General features: G+C 40.9%; 1 protein-coding gene across 1 annotated transcript in view; it reads left to right on the top strand.

Moving 5' to 3' along the window:
- The window catches only part of ASCC2 (activating signal cointegrator 1 complex subunit 2), a 147,338-nt gene that overhangs the window by 80,790 nt on the left and 44,734 nt on the right, over positions 1-21,814 (top strand). The window contains 1 exon segment of the mRNA XM_053702191.1: positions 4,410-4,489. Coding sequence (XP_053558166.1) covers positions 4,410-4,489 — 80 coding nt within the window.

Here is a 21,814-nt window from a genome sequence, read left to right as displayed (position 1 = left end):
ATTCTAGACTTGAAGTGTCTAAACAAGTTTCTCAAAGTTCCATCCTTCAAGATGGAGACTAGGCTCCATTCTTCCTTTAGTACAAGAGGGTCAGTTCATGACAACCATAGACCTAAAGGATGCGTATCTTCATGTTCCTATTCACAGGGACCATCACAGATTCTTGAGATTTGCCTTTCTGGACAAACATTTCCAGTTCATGGCCCTTTCACTTGGTCTAGCCACGGCTCCCAGAATTTTTTCAAAGGTTCTGGGGCTCTTTTGGCCGTGATCCGTTCTCGTGGAATTGCTGTGGTACCCTAGCTGGACGACATATATTGGTTCAGGCGCCATATTTTCAACAAGCAAAATCTCACACAGAGAGATATTTTTGTCTTTTCTTCATTCCCACGGATGGAATGTGAATCTGGAAAAAAAACTCCCTTTCCCCTGCTACAAGAGTAGTGCTCTTAGGGACCATAATAGATACTCTATTGATGAAGATTTTTTCTGACAGAGGGTCAGGAAAAACAAAATCGTTTTCCTCTTGCCTCTCTCTTCAGGCTACTGCTCATCCTTCAGTGGCTCAATGTATGGAGGTAATCTGTCTGATGGGGGCTTCCATGGACATCATTCCTTTTGCTCGATTCCATTTGAGAGCTCTCCAGTTGTGCATGCTCAGATAATGGAATGGCGACCATGTGGATCTATCTCAGAGAATAGAGTTAGATCAGTCGTCAAGGGATTCTCTCCCATGGTGGATTTTTCAGGAACATCTGTCTCAGGGCACATGCTTTCAGAGACCTTCCTGGGTGATCATGACCACGGACATCAGCCTGCTGGGCAGGGGAGCAGGAGCAGTCTGGAACTCGTAAAAAGCTTAGGGCCTTTGGACTCGGGAGGAGTCTGCTCTTCCCATCAACATCTTGGAGTTGAGGGCGATTTACAATACTCTTTTGGCTTGGTCTCAGTTGTCCTCAGCCCAGTTTATCAGGTTCCAGTCAGACAACATAACCACTGTGGCTTACATCAATCACCAGGGAGGAACTCGGAGTTCCTTAGCCATGAAGGAGGTTACTCGGATTCTTCAGTTGGCAGAGACCCACAATTGCTGTCTATCTGCCATCCACATTCCAGGAGTAGACAACTGGGAAGCGGATTTTCTGAGCAGACAGACTTTTCATCCCAGGGAGTGGGAACTTCATCCGGAGGTGTTTTCCAGCTTAGTCCTCAAATGGGGGGGGGGTGCCGGAGTTAGATCTGATGGCGTCCCATCAGAACGCCAAGCTTCCAAGGTACGGTTCAAGGTCAAGAGATCCGCAGGCCATTCTGATAGATGCTCTGGTGGTTCCTTGGGTTTTCAAGTTAGCATACCTGTTTCCTCAGTTTGCTTTCATTCCACGAGTCATTTCTTGTATCAAACAGGAGACAGCGTCGGTGATTCTAATAGCCCCTGCGTGTCCTTGCAGGATCTGGTTTGCAGACCTAGTGGAGATGTCATCTCTCCCACCTTGGAGACTACCTCTGAGGAAGGACCTCCTGATTCAGGGTCCCTTCCTTCATCCAAATCTTGTTTCTCTGAAGCTGACTGCTTGGAGATTGAACGCTTAATTCTGTCTAAGCGTGTCGTGTCGGTCATTGAGACCATGATTCAGGCTTGCAAATCTGTTACTGGAAATATTTTCCATAAGATATGGCGTAAATATCTCTATTGGTGTGAATCCAAGGGCTACTCTTGGAGTAAAATTAGAATTCCTAGCATTTTATCTTCAGGAAGGGATTGTCAGTCAGTACCCTTAAGGGTCAGATTTCTGCTTTATCAGTTTTACTACATAAATGTTTAGTGGATGTGCTAGATGTGCAATCTTTTAGTCAGGCCTTGGTCAAAATCAGGCCTGTCTGTAAGTCTGTTGCTCCTCCTTGGAGCCTTAACCTTGTTCTTAAAGTTTTTACAGCTGGCTCCGCTTGAGCTGTTGCATTCCATAGACATTAAGTTGTTATCTTGAAAGGTATTGTTTTTTGTTGCTATCTCTTCTGCTCGAAGATTCTTGGAACTCTCAGCTCTGGAGTGTGATTCCCCTTATCTTATTTTACATGTCGATACGGCGGTTCTTCGTCCTTAGTTATGTTTCCTTCCTAAGGTTGTTTCTAATAGAAATCTCAATCAGGAAATTATTGTTCCCTCTCTGTGTCCTAATCCTTCTTCTTCCAAAGAACGTTTGTCACACAATTTGGATGTTGTACGTGCTCTTAAATTCTACTTACAGGCGACTAAGGATTTTTGCCAGTCCTCTGCCCTCTTTGTCTTTCTCTGGGAAATGTAAAGGTCCGAAAGCTACTGCTACTACTCTTTCTTTTTGGTTACAAAGTATAATTCGTTTGGCTTATGAGACTGCTGGACAGCAGCCTCCTGAGAGAATTACGGCTCATTCCACAAGAGCTGTTTCCTCTTCTTGGGCTTTCAGAAATGAAGCTTCTGTGGAACAAATTTGCAAGGCTGCAACGTGGTCTTCTCTACATACTTTTTCCAAATTTTACAAATTTGATACTTTTGCCTCTGCTGAGGCTTCTTTTGGAAGAAAGGTTCTTCATGCGGTGGTGCCTTCTGTTTAGGACTGCCTGTCTTGTCCCTCCCTATTTATCCGAGTCTTCTAGCTTGGGTATTGGTTCCCAACAGTAATTACTCAAGCCGTGGGCTCGCCATATCTTAGGAAAGAAAAACAAAATTTATGCTTACCTGATAAATTGATTTATTTCCGGATATGGTGAATCCACGGCCCCACCCTTTATTTTAAGACATTCGGTCGAATGACTGTGGGTTGTGGGTAAGGGAGTGATACTTAGCAGTTTAACTGTGGTGCTCTTTACCTCCTCCTGCTGGCCAGGAGTGATATTTCCAACAGTAATTACTCAAGCCGTGGACTCACCATATCCGGAAATAAATAAATTTATCAGGTAAGCATAAATTTTGTTTTTTTTTAACTTGTCTTTGAATGTTAATGCTAATGTGAAAGGATTGCATTTCATTGTTTTAATCGATAATAACCTATTAAAAGTTATATTTTAGAGATCCATATGTGGCCTTGAACTTTGGACAGATCTCTCTGATCACATCAGTTGATGTTCTTTAAAGGGACATTAAACACTTTGAGATGGTAATATAAAATAATAAATCGTAGATATAAAAGAAAGTCTGCTATATAGTTTCATTATTTTTTTTTGTCCCCTTTCCCTGTAATTCCACTCTGAATCTGAGCATTTCAGTTCCTGTTAGAAATGGAAGTTCAGAACACTGTTATATTCCACACAGCCATTGGCTACACACTCAAGTGACCTATTTATAACTGTCCCTAATTGGCCACAGCAGAGAAGGTAACCTAAGTTACAACATGACAGCTCCCGTTGTTTTACAGACAGTAAAACTTTACTCTTATTTGGTTAATATTTTAACAGCTAATGAAACTTTAAAAAATACATCTACATGTTATTCTCAGACTAATCTTTTTCTTTAATGCATCATTCTATCTAGCATTTATCTTCTAGTGTTTAATGTCCCTTCAAATATATTAGAGGGCTCAAGCTATTATATTTTGCCCTTGTATGACATGTTCCTTTTGTGACATTAATAGAGATTGACATTTTTGTAATGTATCTTAAAAATGTTTAATAAAAAAGATTTCAATCTAAAAGTTATATTTTAAATGATTCTGTTTATATTACCTGCATAATAATTATTTAGTTTATGTGTAAACTTACTTTCAGTTGTATCTTTCAACTAAGTGTATCTTAGTATCTTCTTAAGTTTTAAAACACACCTCTGCTCCACCATAGTGAGCACAGGCTTATTACCATCTTTTGTTTTCCTTACCCCACTTTATAATTTAAATTCATCATACATCTTTGTGGACAAACAGGTGTATACTCAACTGAGGCAGTTCAGGTTTGGAGATAGATGTCATTGAATTGTCAACACTTTGTTTGTATATGGTAGTATTTGGGTAATTATTTAGAAGAACTAAATAGGTATTAGAGTATTCATACAATTTCCTAGATTTTTTTTTCTTTTGATAAAACAACCCCCCTTAAAGGGACATGAAACACTTTTTTTTTTCTTTCATGATTTAGTAAGAGCATGCAATTTTAAACAACTTTCAAATGTACTTATATTATCTCATTTGCATCATTCTTGTGATATCCTTTGTTGAAATGCATATATATAAATAGGCTCAGTAGCTCCTGATTGGTGGCTGCACATAGATGTCTCGTGTGATTTACTCACCCATGTGCATTGTTATTTCTTCAACAAAGGATATCTAAATAATTTAGCAAATTTGAAGGTTGTTAAAAATTGTATTCTCTATCTGAATCATGAAGGAAATTTTTGGGGTTTCATGTTCCTTTAATAATCATAGCCAATATTGTTTCTGCAGCCGGATCACTTTGTGCAGGACCCAGCTGTGCTGAGGGAGCGTGCTGAGGCAAGGAGAGCCAATTACTTTGCACGGAAAGGGTAAGCATCAGTATACCATCTGTGCACCATCACATCATGCCGGTTATTGTAGACACATGCAAATTGCACTTTATTATGTACATTGTTTAAAGGGACATAATACTCATACTGCATCAGTTTCAAGTGATTTAGCATATAACTGTAAAAAGCTGAGAGGAAAATATCACCTGAGCATCTCTATGTAAAAAAGGAAGATATTTTACCTCACAATTTCCTCAGCTCAGCAGAGTAAGTTCTGTGTAAAAAGTTATACTCAGCTGCTGCCCAGCTGCAGGTTAAAAAAAATAAAAAATGAAGAAATGAACAGCAGCCAATCAGCATCACCAGTGCTGAGGTCACAAACTCTTTTACTGTGATCTCATGAGATTTGACTTAACTCTCATGAGATTTCATTGTAAACTTCCTTACATTGAATAGGGAAATAACATGAGAGTGCACGAGGCTCATCCCTTCGGCTGTCCCGGGACAGACATACTGATATGCTGCTTAGAAGTCTCTTACAATGGGATGTGGCTACTGAGGAACTTTTGAGGTAAGATATCTTTCTTTTTTACATAGAGATGTTCAGGTGATATTTTCTAGTCCGCTTTTTACAGCTATGCTGCATCACTTTCAAGTGTTTAAACATTTGGGTATTATGGCCCTTTAAATGTCTAAATTGTTGATACACAGAATTTAATCCTTGAGCCTTTACGTATTTATATATTATTATGGTCAATGGAATAAAAAGAATTACTCTTTCAACATACATTACACAGAGCTATTTAATGAATGTACATTTTCTTCCTATAAGTTTCTAGATTTAATGTAATGAATATTTTTAGCAAATGTCCTATTAAAAACATATAAACCCAGGATGTTGAACCAGTGCCCAAGGTGGTACTCAAAATAAATTTGCTGGCATTCTAAATTTGTTTGGACTCACTGGCTGCAATTGTAGTGCTTACTAATTTATTTTACTAATCTATATTATATATAAGCAATGTTTACTATCTATAAGCAAGTTATAACATCCACTATATATTATGGATTTATAAGAGAAAATTATGTTAATGTCAGAAGTATGGTTATGTGAAGCTTTTTTTGTATGTATATATGTGTGTGTGTATATATATATATATATATACCTTTAAAACAGTGGTAACTCACATGAAATCACAGGGATACAATAGCGAGATACGTCGCCTGACGCGTTTCACGCCCAACGGCGCTTTCTCAAAGATTTTAAGGTATATCCAATAAATATTTCTACTTTTTAATAAGGCTTGGTGCATTAGTGTCTTGTGCTCTTGGATAAGGACTATAATCTTGGAAACGTATGCAAGGAGAAAGTTGTTCTTTGTCTTTTTATATATATATATATATATATATATATATATATATATAATATATATATATATATATATATATATATATATATATATATATATATATATATTAAAGATAAGAAAATTAGAGAGATGAGTTAATCCAGCACAACTAAATTGCGAACCAAATTCATTGATAAATAACCTCCTCTATAGATATACACAATCTATTTCACACGTATATAGACTACAACCTTAAATCATAGTAATCCTAAATAACCTAAGGGAAAAAGATATGACCTTCTATAAACCCCTAAATATACCGGTATATATACTGCTAACTCTGTTAGGGGTCTTAAACTATAATAGACTTCAATATTATAAATTAAAGTATAGAAACAAATGCAAAAAAGTCTTGCGGCAAGAATATATCATGATGTTAGCAAACATACAATGAAGCAGCTAGTCATAGCAAATGTGAATGATAATGACAACACGCAAAGCTTAGCAACATATGCATGCAGCTTCACATAGCAGAGATGAAATGCTTAAGCACATAGTCACTTTTAGCCAGCTTATTTTTGCAATGATGGCACACAGGTTATGCACAGGCTTATCGTAGCAATGATGAAATGCTTGTACACAAAGTTATTGAAGCGTTATAGCAGCGATTTTTCAAAGCGTAATATTGTAGGAAAAAATGGATATTAAGCACACAAACTTGTCGGCACTTTAAAGCAGCTTTGTGTAGCAGTAGTCGCTCGCAGACTTAAAAGCAATAGTATAGTCCCATAGACCCACAGTAAAGCAAGCACAGTTGGAATGAAGCAGGCATTCAACATGAGCGGACAATTTCAGCAAAGCGTCCTTAGTAAATTGACACCATAAAAGACCGGGTTTAAAGGCCAATAGCCCACAGCTCACCAGACCAGGCTTAACGCCACTCGCTCACCAGACCAGGCTAGTGTGTCCTCCGCGGTATTGAGCTGCCCCTCCGTCTTCATAACATAAAGCTGCTCCGTTATAGCATCCAGCTGTACATGTATAGCAGGCCACAGTCTTCCCAGGTTAACAATTAACGCCTCTACCTTCTCAGAGGCGTCGCCTTCACGCAACGCGCGTTTCACCCTTTAAGAATTTGAATCTGGCTTTTTCAAGCGTCATGTGTTTAGTTGCCTAGTGGCAACTTATATAGGTTGTTACTAATTGCAATGAGGTGAAAATATCTGCACAGGATTACTTATATATTAATTCAATAACAAACTATTTCTCACAAATTACTATTTGAAGTTATCTACAGTACTAACCTATATACATATATATTAAAACAGTCATTTAGAGAGTGGGAGTGAGAATCCGATATCATATTATAGTTTGAATCTATTATCCTACCATGTTTTCATCGTCATACAAATTTTGAAATCTACACATAACTAACTCACTATTATTATTTTTTTTATTTTATTTTTTTAAGTTTTTATTGAGGAAAAGAATAATTAAATGTGTACAAATCATACAGAAACAGCAATAACATACATTTGATGTACAAAAGCAGTGAGAGTCCTCATTTTTTCAGCCCCTAATTACGCTGTTGCAGGCCACTCTTGGGCCTTATCATCTGTCTTTACAATTGTCCAGGGGCTTAAATTAAGCATATAAAATCAAGGAAAAAAAAATAACAAAACAGTATGCATTAAAGAAAAAGTCAAAAGATTGTGTTATACAGCTGTATATAAGTTTTGATAGTCATGCATACTTAACCCAGAGCTGGTCTCAACCTTGTAACAGAACTCACACAGTGACAGATATTTGGCCTATACCATTTTATAAAGCAAACACATGAACAATCAGAGAGCTACAAATATTTCTCCCTTAACTACGATTCTGCTCTTTATAAGAAACATTGCGTGTTGTATCAGGGGCTTGGATCTAGGTGATGTTTCTCAAGAAGTAAAGCTATTCATAGTCTCTCTCAAAAAGCTCTGTGAATATATGGTTCTTTTTATGTCAGGCTTATGGTTTTATACTGAGAGCCCCAACGCCGCCCCGGCCGCGGGCCACGGAAGGGAGCCAGCCTCGTTATATTTTGTTTCAGTCCAGAGCCAATACATGTTATATTTATAATCCCTCTCTAATTGTAAGATTGAGTCTCCTTAAGGGCCCCCCCAAACCCCCACAGAGAGCTATCAGGGATATATGAAGGTATTATTAAGATCACAGAGCCTTTTAGAAGCCAAGAATAGTAATTCAGGGTCATAAAACATTTGATCCAAGATCTGAGACTTTTAGTGATATCGCAATGAGCCATTTAATATAATATTAAAAAAGGGGGGCTAACGTGCCAACTACCCTTTAACTAATACATGCATATCAGACTCTAATATAGGCATTTGAAGGGGACACACAAACATAGAAAACAAACTTGAACTTTACATATTTTATTCAACTTTGACCGTTACTTATCTGCACCAAGTAGTCCTTTGTGAGCAACCTAACCCCCTTCAAACTGATCTGCAGGAATGAGTCGACTTTAATGTCCGCCAAAATGACCACCGGTGGGTCACCAGCACACATTTTTATAGGGTCAGGTTGGCCCACATTCAAATGATCACTCAGAGACATTGTATGGCAAAAGTAACATGTGGTGCCAGGCAGTTTATTAGGTGCTTTGTCACAGAGTGTAAACTCCCGTGTGCCATCTGAAACAGTGGGTTGAAACAATTTACTTGGCTCTGCAGCTATAGTGCTTCCTTGCTGTCTGAGAGGGCCGGGACCCGACTCACCCCCGCAAACCCTCTGCATATCGGTGTCTAGATCCTGATAGTAGTGTAGGGTGGATTCCAATATGAATTGGCAAATGGTGTGTTCCCGCCTTGGAAGCATCAGTGTCGGGTGTCGATATTCATCTTTATCTCTTGTCTTCGGTCCAGATTCAGGTACCCTATGGTTATCTGTAGTGCGGCGTTGTTCAGGCACTGATGCATTCTTGTTAAGTCGCTGTGAAGAAAGTCCACACGCAGATATATTATTTGTATAAATTAGGCCAGATTCGCCATTTTGCCAGCCGTTCCAACCGTTGTTATTGTGGGTGGTTGGGCCAATGAGTCTTCAGGTTCAGACCCTTTGATCCGATTGATAAGGAGCTGTAATTCACGTTCTGAATGTGCTCTGTCAATTAAATCCTGCATCATAGCTTCTAGCTTGGCAAAGCGGGAGCCCGACAATTCCGAAAGAGCCTTGACCTCCATTATGATATTTTTTAGTGGCTGAGTTCACTCCAATACGAGTGTCTCGTATAGTAGTATACGTTCCCTCTGTGCAATAAATAGGGCTGTGTAGAGTCCAAAGTGATGTTTTAACGATAGCAGGTGGCCAGCTCTGGTAAGACACCCCGGAGATCCAGGGGGGGGGACGCTGCCTGCAAGTTTAGCCGCCGCTGCAGGCCTCTCTTGTCCAGTTTCAGCCCAAGGGTCATAAACACAGCAGGGTGTAGAAGATGAATTACTATTTCACAAAATTTGTAGATGTTTGCTGTATATTCTGACCTATAATCGGCGGATTATTGTCTCCTCTCCCAGAGCTTATGAAACATGCGACTACTCTCAGCCGCTGCTAGGACACGCCCCCCCTCACTATTATTTTTATATTACAATTGAATATCTTTTTGATTCTGGAGTATATGTAGAGGAAATTGAGTTTTTTTTTTTTTTTTTTAATTTAATATTCTTTTGTTGAGGTTTTGCAAGAAAACAAAAAGTAAAGTAACATATACAGTAGATGGTACATATTATAAATAACAACCGCCTGTCTCAAAGCACAACACAAAGAAATTTTTAAAAGAAAAATTTGACAGACATAAAAATTATCCCACCATTAACTGAAACCTCCATTATAGATATACAGTTTTTCTATACGTGACCAGTTATCCGGCCGCTCATGGACCCTTAGATATAGGCAAGATAACCGTTGAAATATGGTGGTCTTAGTGAAGACCCTACTAGGTCTTATGACACTTTCAAGGGAAATATTTAGCGGGTAAATAACGCTTGAAATGAAGTGGTCAAACATGGACCATAGGTGAACAACATCCAAAATATGACTGTATAGAATAACATTATATAATAAAAAAATGGGATGTGGGGGGGGGGGGAAGGTTATCAAATGGAATACAAAAGTTTACCCGATGTGGGAGTAACAATCTTAATAAAACTGAATGGAGATAGGCCTAAAGAACATGGGCTAGCTTAATTCAAACAAGTAATGCCAGATGTACTTGTATATATACGTATTAAACATAAGTGATTAGCATGAGGCAATAAGCATTACCTATAAAAATAACTTACTTTCAGCATATGTACATCTGCCAGAAGGAATACTATCTGCATGCACTTATAATAAAATGTTGTAGGTCTTAATCTGATAAAAGTACTAAGCTGGTTCCCATATCTCCCCACAAAATCCTATGTACCCTTTCCTCGCAGCGTGATCTCATCTACTACTATGTGACCCGTTATATCTTATTCTGCAAATATATCAGCTATATGTTAGAGAGGCGAGTAAATATGTGAGGTATAATAAGTAGTCCTGTATATCTATATCAACTACTTGTCGCTTCAGGTTTACAAAATGAGTGTTCATACTATAGAAGAGATGCTCTAAACCATTTGATAGCGAACATCGCCATTGCAGTACACACATGCATAGCTTAGAGAAGGAAAGAAAGCTTACCAATATGTACAGAGAAAAGGGCAGCTACAATATTTACAAATAAGCAAGTTCCAAATCACAAATTTATAGCGATGCATACAATGAACTGTCCCCCAGAACCTCTCTGTAAGTATACCTACTACTGAGTGAGAATTGCTCTTATACCGTCAGACTGGCATTCAGTTAGGACTAGCATCCATTACCGTTAACTACCACAGCTCCCCTCCCTGCCGGCAAATGAAAGGCGAGGCTCCATGTCTCTGTATATACCATACAAGAGTAAAGAAAACACAGTACCAATTGATGCAATTTTAGATATATCTCCCTCCGACTGTAGAATAAAATATATGTGCCCTCGCTGAATAGCAATTGTTGCCTCCCTTTTTATCTAAATAGAAAAACATAAATCATGTTCCGATTATGAGCAGAGTGTATACATAAACATAGGGGAGGAAGCGAGTGCAGCCTGAAAACTTAAAACACAATAGCTAATACCGTCATAGTAGTTCAACAAACGTCAAGGTAAGAGTACAAAAAGAATCCATGTAAATGACACAAAGAAAAAAGAAAACCTCTTCAAGTAGGACAAAAAGTCAGTTTTAAAGTTCCAATTTAGTGGAGCATCACAGTGTGCAGAGATACATGCATCATATATCTAACCTATTAGTGAAGCGGGAAGCAGATATCTCAACTGTTTGCAGCTTCTGGCCTCTCAAAAAACTCGTCAGGGGTAAGTCACACTCGGCACCAATTAAGGATGGGCTCGCAAGCCACATTTTCTGTAGACCATACAAATCATTAAAGAGAGACATCCAGAGTGTCCAGTCTCTATCGACCCATTCTCCATGTCTCTTGTAACAGTTGTGGATAGATCCCTGCACGCTCCCGTAGGGACCGGCCGCATCCCACCAGAGCACGTCCAGGCATGGGCAAGTAAGATGCAGCTGGACGCAGGGAGTCGGATTGTAAGGTAAAGATTTTTGTAGAAGCTTCCATCCGACAGTCGGAGTAGGGCTAATCTGTGCACGCCTATCTTCTCTGGAGTATGGCGATCTGTCAACGCTGGACAATGACGTTTCACTATCCACCAATTTAGCCGTGGCTCTGATCTCCAGCTCTCTGCTCGCCTCCGTCTCTTGTATTGGAGGGTGCAGTGCCATCGGCATCCCTATATTCAGCCCTGCAGATGTGGCGACATAAAATGTGGATAGAGTAGCGCTATCTTGTAAGCCCACGAGTACTCCTTGGGACCGTGAGACTCTGGAAAACTGTGTAGGTCCAGTAATACTATTTCTCTTGTAAGGTGTATCCAGTCCACGGATCATCCATTACTTGTGGGATATTCTCCTTCCCAACAGGAAGTTGCAAGAGGATCACCCACAGCAGAGCTGCTATATAGCTCCTCCCCTAAATGCCATATCCAGTCATTCTCTTGCAAGCTCTCAACATAGCTGGAGGTAGTAAGAGGAAAGTGGTGTAATATAGTTAGTTTTTTCTTCAATCAAAAGTTTATTGTTTTTAAATGGTACCGGAGTTGTACTATTTTATCTCAGGCAGCATTTAGAAGAAGAATCTGCCTGCGTTTTTCTATGATCTTAGCAGAAGTAACTAAGATCCACTGCTGTTCTCACATATGTCTGAAGAGTGAGGTAACTTCAGAGGGAGAATGGGGTGCAGGTTATCCTGCAATAAGGTATGTGCAGTTTACGTTTTTCTAGGGATGGAATTTGCTAGAAAAAAGCTGCTGATACCGGATTAATGTAAGTTAAGCCTAAAAACAGTGATTTAATAGCGACTAGTATCAGGCTTGCTATCAGAGGTATATACTCTGATTAATGTGCAATATAAAACGTTTGCTGGCATGTTTAATCGTTTTTATATATGCTTTGGTGATAAAACTTATTGGGGCCTAGTTTTTTCCACATGGCTGGCTTGATTTTTGCCTAGAAACGGTTTCCTGAGGCTTTCCACTGTTGTAATATGAGTGGGAGGGGCCTAGTTAAAATTACAGACAGAGACATTCAGCTTCCCTCAGCAGTCCCCTGCATGCTTTAGGACATCTCTGAAGGGCTCAAAAGGCTTCAAAAGTCATATATTGAGGAAGGTAAAGCCACAGTGAAGCTGTGGCAGTTGTGACTTTAAAAAAACAAAAAAAAAAACAACAAACGTTTTTTTCAATTTGTTAATCCGTTTTTTGTATTAAGGGGTTAATCATCCATTTGCAAGTGGGTGCAATGCTCTGCTAACTTGTTACATACACTGGCAAAATTTGTTTCCCTTAAAGGCACAGTAACGTTTTTTATATTGCTTGTTTAACTTGATGTAAAGTGTTTTCCAAGCTTGCTAGTCTCATTGCTAGTCTGTATAAACATGTCTGACATAGAGGAAACTCCTTGTTCATTATGTTTAAAAGCCATGGTGGAACCCCATATGAGAATATGTACTAAATGTATTGATTTCACTTTAAACAATAAAGATCAGCTTTTATCTTTAAAAAATTTATCACCAGAGGATTCTGGCGAGGGGGAAATTATGCCGACTAACTCTCCCCACGTGTCAGATCCTTTGACTCCCGCTCAAGAGACTCACGCTAAAATGGCGCCAAGTACATCAAAGACGCCCATAGCGATTACTTTGCAGGACATGGCGGCAATCATGAATAATACCCTGTCAGCGGTAGTAGCCAGACTGCCTGAATTCAGAGTAAAGCGCGATAGCTCTGGGGTTAGACGTAGTACAGAGCGCGCAGATGCCTTAAGGCCCATGTCTGATACTGCGTCACAATATGCAGAAGCTGAGGAAGGAGAGCTTCAGTCTGTGGGTGACATTTCTGATTCGGGGAAACCTTATTCAGATATTTCTACTTTTAAATTTAAGCTTGAGAACCTCCATGTATTGCTTGGGGAGGTGTTAGCTGCTCTGAATGACTGTGACACAATTGCAGTACCAGAGAAATTGTGTAGACTGGATAAATACTATGCAGTGCCGGTGTGTACTGATGTTTTTCCAATACCTAAAAGGTTTACAGAAATTATTAATAAGGAGTGGGATAGACCCGGTGTGCCGTTTTCCCCCCCTCCTATTTTTAGAAAAATGTTTCCAATAGACGCCACCACACGGGACTTATGGCAGACGGTCCCTAAGGTGGAGGGAGCAGTTTCTACTTTAGCAAAGCGTACCACTATCCCTGTCGAGGACAGTTGTGCTTTTTCAGATTCAATGGATAAAAAATTAGAAGGTTACCTTAAGAAAATGTTTATTCAACAAGGTTTTATCCTGCAGCCCCTTGCATGCATTGTGCCTGTCACTGCTGCTGCGGCGTTCTGGTTTGAGTCTCTGGAAGAGGCCTTTCAGACAGCTACTCCATTGACTGAAATACTTGAGAAGCTTAGAACACTTAAGCTAGCTAATTCTTTTGTTTCTGATGCCATTGTTCATTTGACTAAACTAACGGCTAAGAATTCTGGATTCGCCATCCAGGCGCATAGGGTGCTATGGCTTAAATCTTGGTCAGCTGACGTGACTTCAAAGTCTAAATTACTTTACATTCCCTTCAAGGGGCAGACCCTATTCGGGCCTGGTTTGAAGGAAATTATTGCTGACATTACTGGAGGTAAGGGTCATACCCTTCCTCAGGACAGGGCCAAATCAAAGGCCAAACAGTCTAATTTTCGTGCATTTCGAAACTTCAAGGCAGGTGCAGCATCAACTTCCTCTGCTACAAAACAAGAGGGAACTTTTGCTCAATCCAAGCCGGGCTGGAAACCTAACCAGTCCTGGAACAAAGGCAAGCAGGCCAGAAAGCCTGCTGCTGCCTCTAAGACAGCATGAAGGAACGGCCCCCTATCCGGTAACGGATCTAGTAGGGGGCAGACTTTCTCTCTTCGCCCAGGCATGGGCAAGAGATGTTCAGGATCCCTGGGCGTTGGAGATCATATCTCAGGGATATCTTCTGGACTTCAAAGCTTCCCCTCCTCAAGGGAGATTTCATCTTTCGAGATTATCTGTAAACCAGATAAAGAAAGAGGCATTCTTACGCTGTGTGCAAGACCTCCTAGTTATGGGAGTGATCTGTCCAGTTCCACTGACGGAACAGGGACAGGGTTTTTATTCAAACCTGTTTGTGGTTCCCAAAAAAGAGGGAACCTTCAGACCCATTTTGGATCTAAAGATCTTAAACAAATTCCTCAGAGTTCCATCGTTCAAAATGGAAACTATTCGGACCACCCTACCTATGATCCAGGAGGGTCAGTACATGACCACAGTGGATTTGAAGGATGCTTACCTTCACATACCGATTCACAAAGATCATCATCGGTTCCTAAGGTTTGCCTTTCTGGACAGGCATTACCAATTTGTGGCTCTTCCCTTCGGGTTAGCTACAGCTTCAAGAATCTTTACAAAGGTTCTGGGATCGCTTCTGGCGGTCCTAAGACCGCGAGGTATATCAGTCTTCCCTTATCTGGACGACATCCTGATACAGGCGTCAAGCTTTCAGATTGCCAAGTCACATACGGACATAGTTCTGGCATTTCTCAGGTCACATGGGTGGAAGGTGAACGAGGAAAAGAGTTCTCTATCCCCACTCACAAGAGTCTCCTTCCTAGGGACTCTGATAGATTCTGTAAAAATGAAGATTTACCTGACAGAATCCAGGTTATCAAAGCTTCTAAAATCTTGCCGTGTTCTTCATTCTATTCCGCGCCCTTCGGTGGCTCAGTGTATGGAAGTAATTGGCTTGATGGTAGCGGCGATGGACATAGTGCCATTTGCGCGCCTACATCTCAGACCGCTGCAACTATGCATGCTCAGTCAGTGGAACGGCGATTACACAGATTTGTCCCCTCTACTAAATCTGGATCAAGAGACCAGGGATTCTCTTCTCTGGTGGCTATCTCGGGTCCATCTGTCCAAAGGTATGACATTTCGCAGGCCAGATTGGACAATTGTAACAATAGATGCCAGCCTTCTAGGTTGGGGTGCAGTCTGGAATTCCTTGAAGGCTCAGGGATCGTGGACTCAGGAGGAGAAACTCCTCCCAATAAATATTCTGGAGTTAAGAGCAATATTCAATGCTCTTCTAGCTTGGCCTCAGTTAGCAATCCTGAGGTTCATCAGATTTCAGTCGGACAACATCACGACTGTGGCTTACAGCAACCATCAAGGGGGAACCAGGAGTTCCCTAGCGATGTTAGAAGTCTCCAAGATAATTCGCTGGGCAGAGACTTACTCTTGCCACCTATCAGCAATCCATATCCCAGGTGTAGAGAACTGGGAGGCGGATTTTCTAAGTCGTCAGACTTTTCATCTGGGGGAGTGGGAACTCCATCCGGAGGTGTTTGCTCAATTGGTTCTAGCAGCGCCTTGGTTCTTCAACCTGGCTTATGTGTTTCCACCGTTTCCTCTGCTCCCTCGACTGATTGCCAAAATCAAACAGGAGAGAGCATCTGTGATCTTGATAGCGCCTGCGTGGCCACGCAGGACCTGGTATGCAGACCTAGTGGACATGTCATCCTTTCCACCATGGACCCTGCCTCTGAGACAAGACCTTCTACTACAAGATCCTTTCAATCATCCGAATCTAATTTCTCTGAGACTGACTGCATGGAGATTGAACGCTTGATTTTATCAAAGCGTGGCTTCTCCGAGTCAGTCATTGATACCCTTATACAGGCATGAAGCCTGTCACTAGGAAAATCTACCATAAGATATGGCATAAATGCCTTTTTTGGTGTGAATCCAAGAATTACTCATGGAGTAAGGTTAGGATTCCTAGGATATTGTCCTTTCTCCAAGAGGGTTTGGAAAAAGGATTATCAGCTAGTTCTTTAAAGGGACAGATTTCTGCTCTGTCTATTCTTTTGCACAAGCGTCTGGCAGAAGTTCCAGACGTTCAAGCTTTTTGTCAGGCTTTGGTTAGAATTAAGCCTGTGTTTAAACCTGTTGCTCCCCCAGGGAGCTTAAACTTGGTTCTTAAAGTTCTTCAAGGGGTTCCGTTTGAACCCCTTCATTCCATTGATATCAAACTTTTATCTTGGAAAGTTCTGTTTTTGATGGCTATTTCCTCGTCTCGGAGAGTCTCTGAGTTATCTGCCTTACAATGTGATTCTCCTTATCTGATTTTCCATTCAGATAAAGTAGTTCTGCGTACAAACCTGGGTTTTTACCTAAGGTAGTTTCTAACAAGAATATCAATCAAGAGATTGTTGTTCCATCATTGTGTCCTAATCCTTCTTCAAAGAAGGAACGCCTTTTACATAATCTGGACGTGGTCCGTGCTTTAAAGTTTTACTTACAAGCTACTAAAGATTTTCGCCAAACATCTACACTGTTTGTTGTTTACTCTGGACAGAGGAGAGGTCAAAAAGCTTCGGCAACCTCTCTTTCTTTTTGGCTTCGGAGCGTAATATGCTTAGCCTATGAGACTGCTGGACAGCAGCCCCCTGAAAGGATTACAGCTCATTCTACTAGAGCTGTGGCTTCCACCTGGTCCTTTAAAAATGAGGCTTCTGTTGAACAGATTTGCAAGGCGGCGACTTGGTCTTCGCTTCATACCTTTTCAAAATTTTACAAATTTGATACTTTTGCTTCTTCGGAGGCTATTTTTGGTAGAAAGGTTCTACAGGCAGTGGTTCCTTCCATCTAAGCCTGCCTTGTCCCTCCCTTCATCCGTGTACTTTAGCTTTGGTATTGGTATCCCACAAGTAATGGATGATCCGTGGACTGGATACACTTAACAAGAGAAAACATAATTTATGCTTACCTGATAAATTTATTTCTCTTGTGGTGTATACAGTCCACTGCCTGCCCTGTCATTTTAAGGCAGGTCAAAATTTTAATTTAAACTACAGTCACCACTGCACCCTATGGTTTCTCCTTTCTCGGCTTGTTTCGGTCGAATGACTGGATATGGCATTTAGGGGAGGAGCTATATAGCAGCACTGCTGTGGGTGATCCTCTTGCAACTTCCTGTTGGGAAGGAGAATATCCCACAAGTAATGGATGATCCGTGGACTGGATACACCACAAGAGAAATAAATTTATCAGGTAAGCATAAATTATGTTTTTGGTCCTGCAGAGTTATACTAGCCTCCAGACCAGAGCTAATGTGAGGTAGAGTGGGATCCTCCGATGTACTGTTTGGTTTGGTTATGAAATCTTGCTCAGACACCTCCCTCTGCTTCTCTTGTAAAAGGAGTTTTTCTGTGCGCATCCAATGTTTTATATTGTCCCACCTGTCTTGTAACCGGATCACTGGCTGTTTCATAATCAACCTTAGGCTGGCAGTCAATTGTAGATTGAACTCCCACAGGGCCCCATAAATATCTGTAGAAACTATCTCCATGTCTGCCTCTGTAGCTTTAGTAGGCCTCATGGGCCTGCGTGTTTCCTAGTTGTAAATGTCGAGTATGTTGAACAGCTGAAATACAATTACAGCAAAGCGATTTACAAGAAATGTAAGAACAGTCCTGCTTGCTCAGGTTTAAGTTTGGGGCAAATTACATTAAGTATACTGCAATTTGCCATTATTTTATAGAAGCTTCTGCAGGAGCTCTCTTAAACACGTCTTCTCTGCTTGGCTGTTGGCTTCGCACCCCGGAAATTGAGTTTTTTATTTATTTGTTTTAACAAAATATAAATGGATACATTTTAGCCAAGAAAGGGGGCATAGTTAATTTCTTCATTAAGACCGTTAGGGGTCAAAGAATTCATATTGAATATCCATTTACATTCCGCCTTCAACAAGGCTTGATCAATGTCCCCACCTCTCTCCTTGAAGTCTATTAGTTCTAGACCTATCCATTTAAAATCAATATCCAGACTCCTATGGTATTCCTGAAAGTGTCGTGCAACTCCGCTGTTCTTAACATTTTCATTTAGGATATCCCTCCTATGTTCTTTTATCCTCTCATGTAGTTCCCTATAAGTTTTTTTCCTATATAGAATTTCGGACATGAACAGTTCACCATATACACCACTCCAATGCTCTTACAAGTGATGTGTCCCTTTATTTTGAAAGCTCTACCTTCTAAATTTACAATTTTATTGCTTTTTATCAAAAACTTGCAGATAATGCATTTTCTGCAAATAAAAGAACATGTTTAAACTTTTTTATATATACTTTGGTGATAAAACTTTATTGGGGCCTAGTTTTTTCCACATGGCTGGCTTAAATTTGCCTAGAAACAGTTTCCTGAGGCTTTCCACTGTGTTACTATGAGTGGGAGGGGCCTAATTTAGCGCTTTTTTGCGCAGTAACTTTTACAGACTGAGACATCCAGCTTCCTCCAGGAGTCCCCTGAATGCTATAGGACATCTCTAAAGGGCTCTTAGGCTTTCCAAAATCGTTTGTTGGGGAAGGTAGGCCCACAGCAAGGCTGTGGCAGTTTGGTGTGACTGTTAAAAAACGTCTATATTGTTTTTTTTATATGTTTTTTTGAACTAAGGGGTTAATCATCCATTTGCAAGTGGGTGCAATCCTCTGTTAGCTTATTATACACACTGTAAAAATTTTGTTACTGCCTTTTTTTCACTGTTTTTCAAATTCTGACAAAATTTGTTTCTCTTAAAGGCACAGTACCGTTTATTATATTTGCTTGTTAACTTGATTTAAAGTGTTTTCCAAGCTTGCTAGTCTCATGCTAGTCTGTACAAACATGTCTGACATAGAGGAAACTCCTTGTTCATTATGTTTAAAAGCCATGGTGGAACCCCCTCTTAGAATGTGTACCAAATGTACTGATTTCACTTTAAGCAATAAAGATCATATTCTGTCTTTAAAAAATTTATCACCAGAGGAATCTGACGAGGGGGAAGTTATGCCGACTAACTCTCCCCACGTGTCAGATCCTTTGACTCCCGCTCAAGGGACTCACGCTCAAATGGCGCCAAGTACATCTAGGGCGCCCATAGCGTTTACTTTATAAGACATGGCGGCAGTCATGGATAATACACTGTCAGCGGTATTAGCCAGACTACCTGAATTTAGAGGAAAGCGAGATAGCTCTGGAGTTAGACGAAATACAGAGCATACTGACTCTTTAAGAGCTATGTCTGATACTGCCTCACAATATGCAGAAGCTGAGGAAGGAGAGCTTCTTCTGTGGGTGATGTTTCTGACTCAGGGAAGATGATGCAACCTGATTCTGATATCTCTACATTTAAATTTAAGCTTGAACACCACTGCGTGTTACTCAGGGAGGTTTTAGCTGCTCTGAATGACTGTGATACAATTGCAGTGCCAGAGAAATTGTGTAGACTGGATAAATACTATGCAGTGCCGGTGTGTACTGATGTTTTTCCAATACCTAAAAGGTTTACAGAAATTATTACTAAGGAATGGGATAGACCAGGTGTGCCGTTCTCTCCCCCTCCTATTTTTAGAAAAATGTTTCCAATAGACGCCACCACACGGGACTTATGGCAGACAGTTCCTAAGGTGGAGGGAGCAGTTTCTGCTCTAGCAAATCGTACTACTATCCCTGTCGAGGACAGTTGTGCTTTCTTAGATCCAATGGATAAAAAGTTAGAGGGTTACCTTAAGAAAATGTTTATTCAACAAGGTTTTATCCTACCCCTTGCATGCATTGCTCCTGTCACTGCTGCTGCGGCGTTCTGGTTTGAGTCTCTGGAAGAGGCTTTACAGGTAGCGACTCCATTGGATGACATACTTGACAAGCTTAGAGCACTTAAGCTAGCCAATTCTTTTGTTTCTGATGCCATTGTTCATTTGACTAAACTAACGGCTAAGAATTCTGGTTTTGCTATCCAGGCGCGCAGAGCGCTATGGCTTAAATCATGGTCAGCTGACGTTACTTCAAAGTCTAAGCTGCTTAACATTCCCTTCAAGGGGCAGACCCTATTCGGGCCTGGTTTGAAGGAGATTATTGCTGATATCACTGGAGGAAAAGGTCATGCCCTTCCTCAGGATAGGTCCAAATCAAGGGCCAAACAGTCTAATTTTAGTGTCTTTCGAAACTTCAAGGCAAGTGCGGCATCAACTTCCTCTAATGCAAAACAAGAGGAAACTTTTGCTCAGTCCAAGACGGTCTGGAGACCTAACCAGACCTGGAACAAAGGTAAGCAGGCCAAAAAGCCTGCTGCTGCCTCTAAGACAGCATGAAGGAACGGCCCCCTATCCGGTAACGAATCTAGTAGGGGGCAGACTTTCGCTCTTCGCCCAGGTGTGGGCAAGAGATGTCCAGGATCCCTGGGCGTTGGAGATTATATCCCAGGGATATCTTCTGGACTTCAAGGCTTCCCCCCCAAAAGGGAGATTTCACCTTTCACAATTATCTGCAAACCAGATAAAGAGAGAGGCATTCTTACACTGTGTACAAGACCTCCTAGTTATGGGAGTGATCCATCCAGTTCCAAAGGAGGAACAGGGACAGGGATTTTACTCAAATCTGTTTGTGGTTCCCAAAAAAGAGGGAACCTTCAGACCAATTTTGGATCTAAAGATCTTAAACAATTTCCTCAGAGTTCCATCATTCAAGATGGAGACTATTCGTACCATCCTACCTATGATCCAGGAGGGTCAATACATGACTACAGTGGATTTAAAGGATGCTTATCTTCACATTCCGATACACAAAGATCATCATCGGTTTCTCAGGTTTGCTTTCCTAGACAGGCATTACCAGTTTGTAGCTCTTCCCTTTGGGCTAGCTACAGCCCCAAGAATTTTTACGAAGGTTCTGGGGTCGCTTCTGGCGGTCCTAAGGCCGCGGGGCATAGCAGTGGCCCCTTATTTAGACGATATCCTGATTCAGGCATCAAACTTCCAAATTGCCAAGTCTCATACGGACATAGTGTTGGCATTTCTGAGGTCGCATGGGTGGAAGGTGAACGAGGGAAAGAGTTCTCTATCCCCCCTCACAAGAGTTTCCTTCCTTAGGGACTCTGATAGATTCTGTAGAAATGAAAATTTACCTGACGGAGTCCAGGTTATCAAAACTTCTGAATTTCTGCCGTGTTCTTTATTCCATTCCTTGCCATTCAATGGCTCAGTGCATGGAAGTAATCGGCTTAATGGTAGCTGCAATGGACATAGTGCCGTTTGCACGCCTACATCTCAGACCGCTGCAACTCTGCATGCTCAGTCAGTGTAATGGGGATTACACAGATTTGTCCCCTCTACTAAATCTGGATCAAGAGACCAGGGATTCTCTTCTCTGGTGGCTATCTCGGATCCATCTGTCCAAAGGTATGACCTTCCGCAGGCCAGATTGGACAATTGTAACAACAGATGCCAGCCTTCTAGGTTGGGGTGCAGTCTGGAACTCCCTGAAGGCTCAGGGATCATGGA

Source organism: Bombina bombina, chromosome 2 (genome assembly GCF_027579735.1).
Source record: "Bombina bombina isolate aBomBom1 chromosome 2, aBomBom1.pri, whole genome shotgun sequence".
Lineage (NCBI taxonomy): Eukaryota > Metazoa > Chordata > Amphibia > Anura > Bombinatoridae > Bombina > Bombina bombina.
Note: the sequence above shows the minus strand (reverse complement) of the source record. Positions and strands in the feature narration are given on the sequence as shown.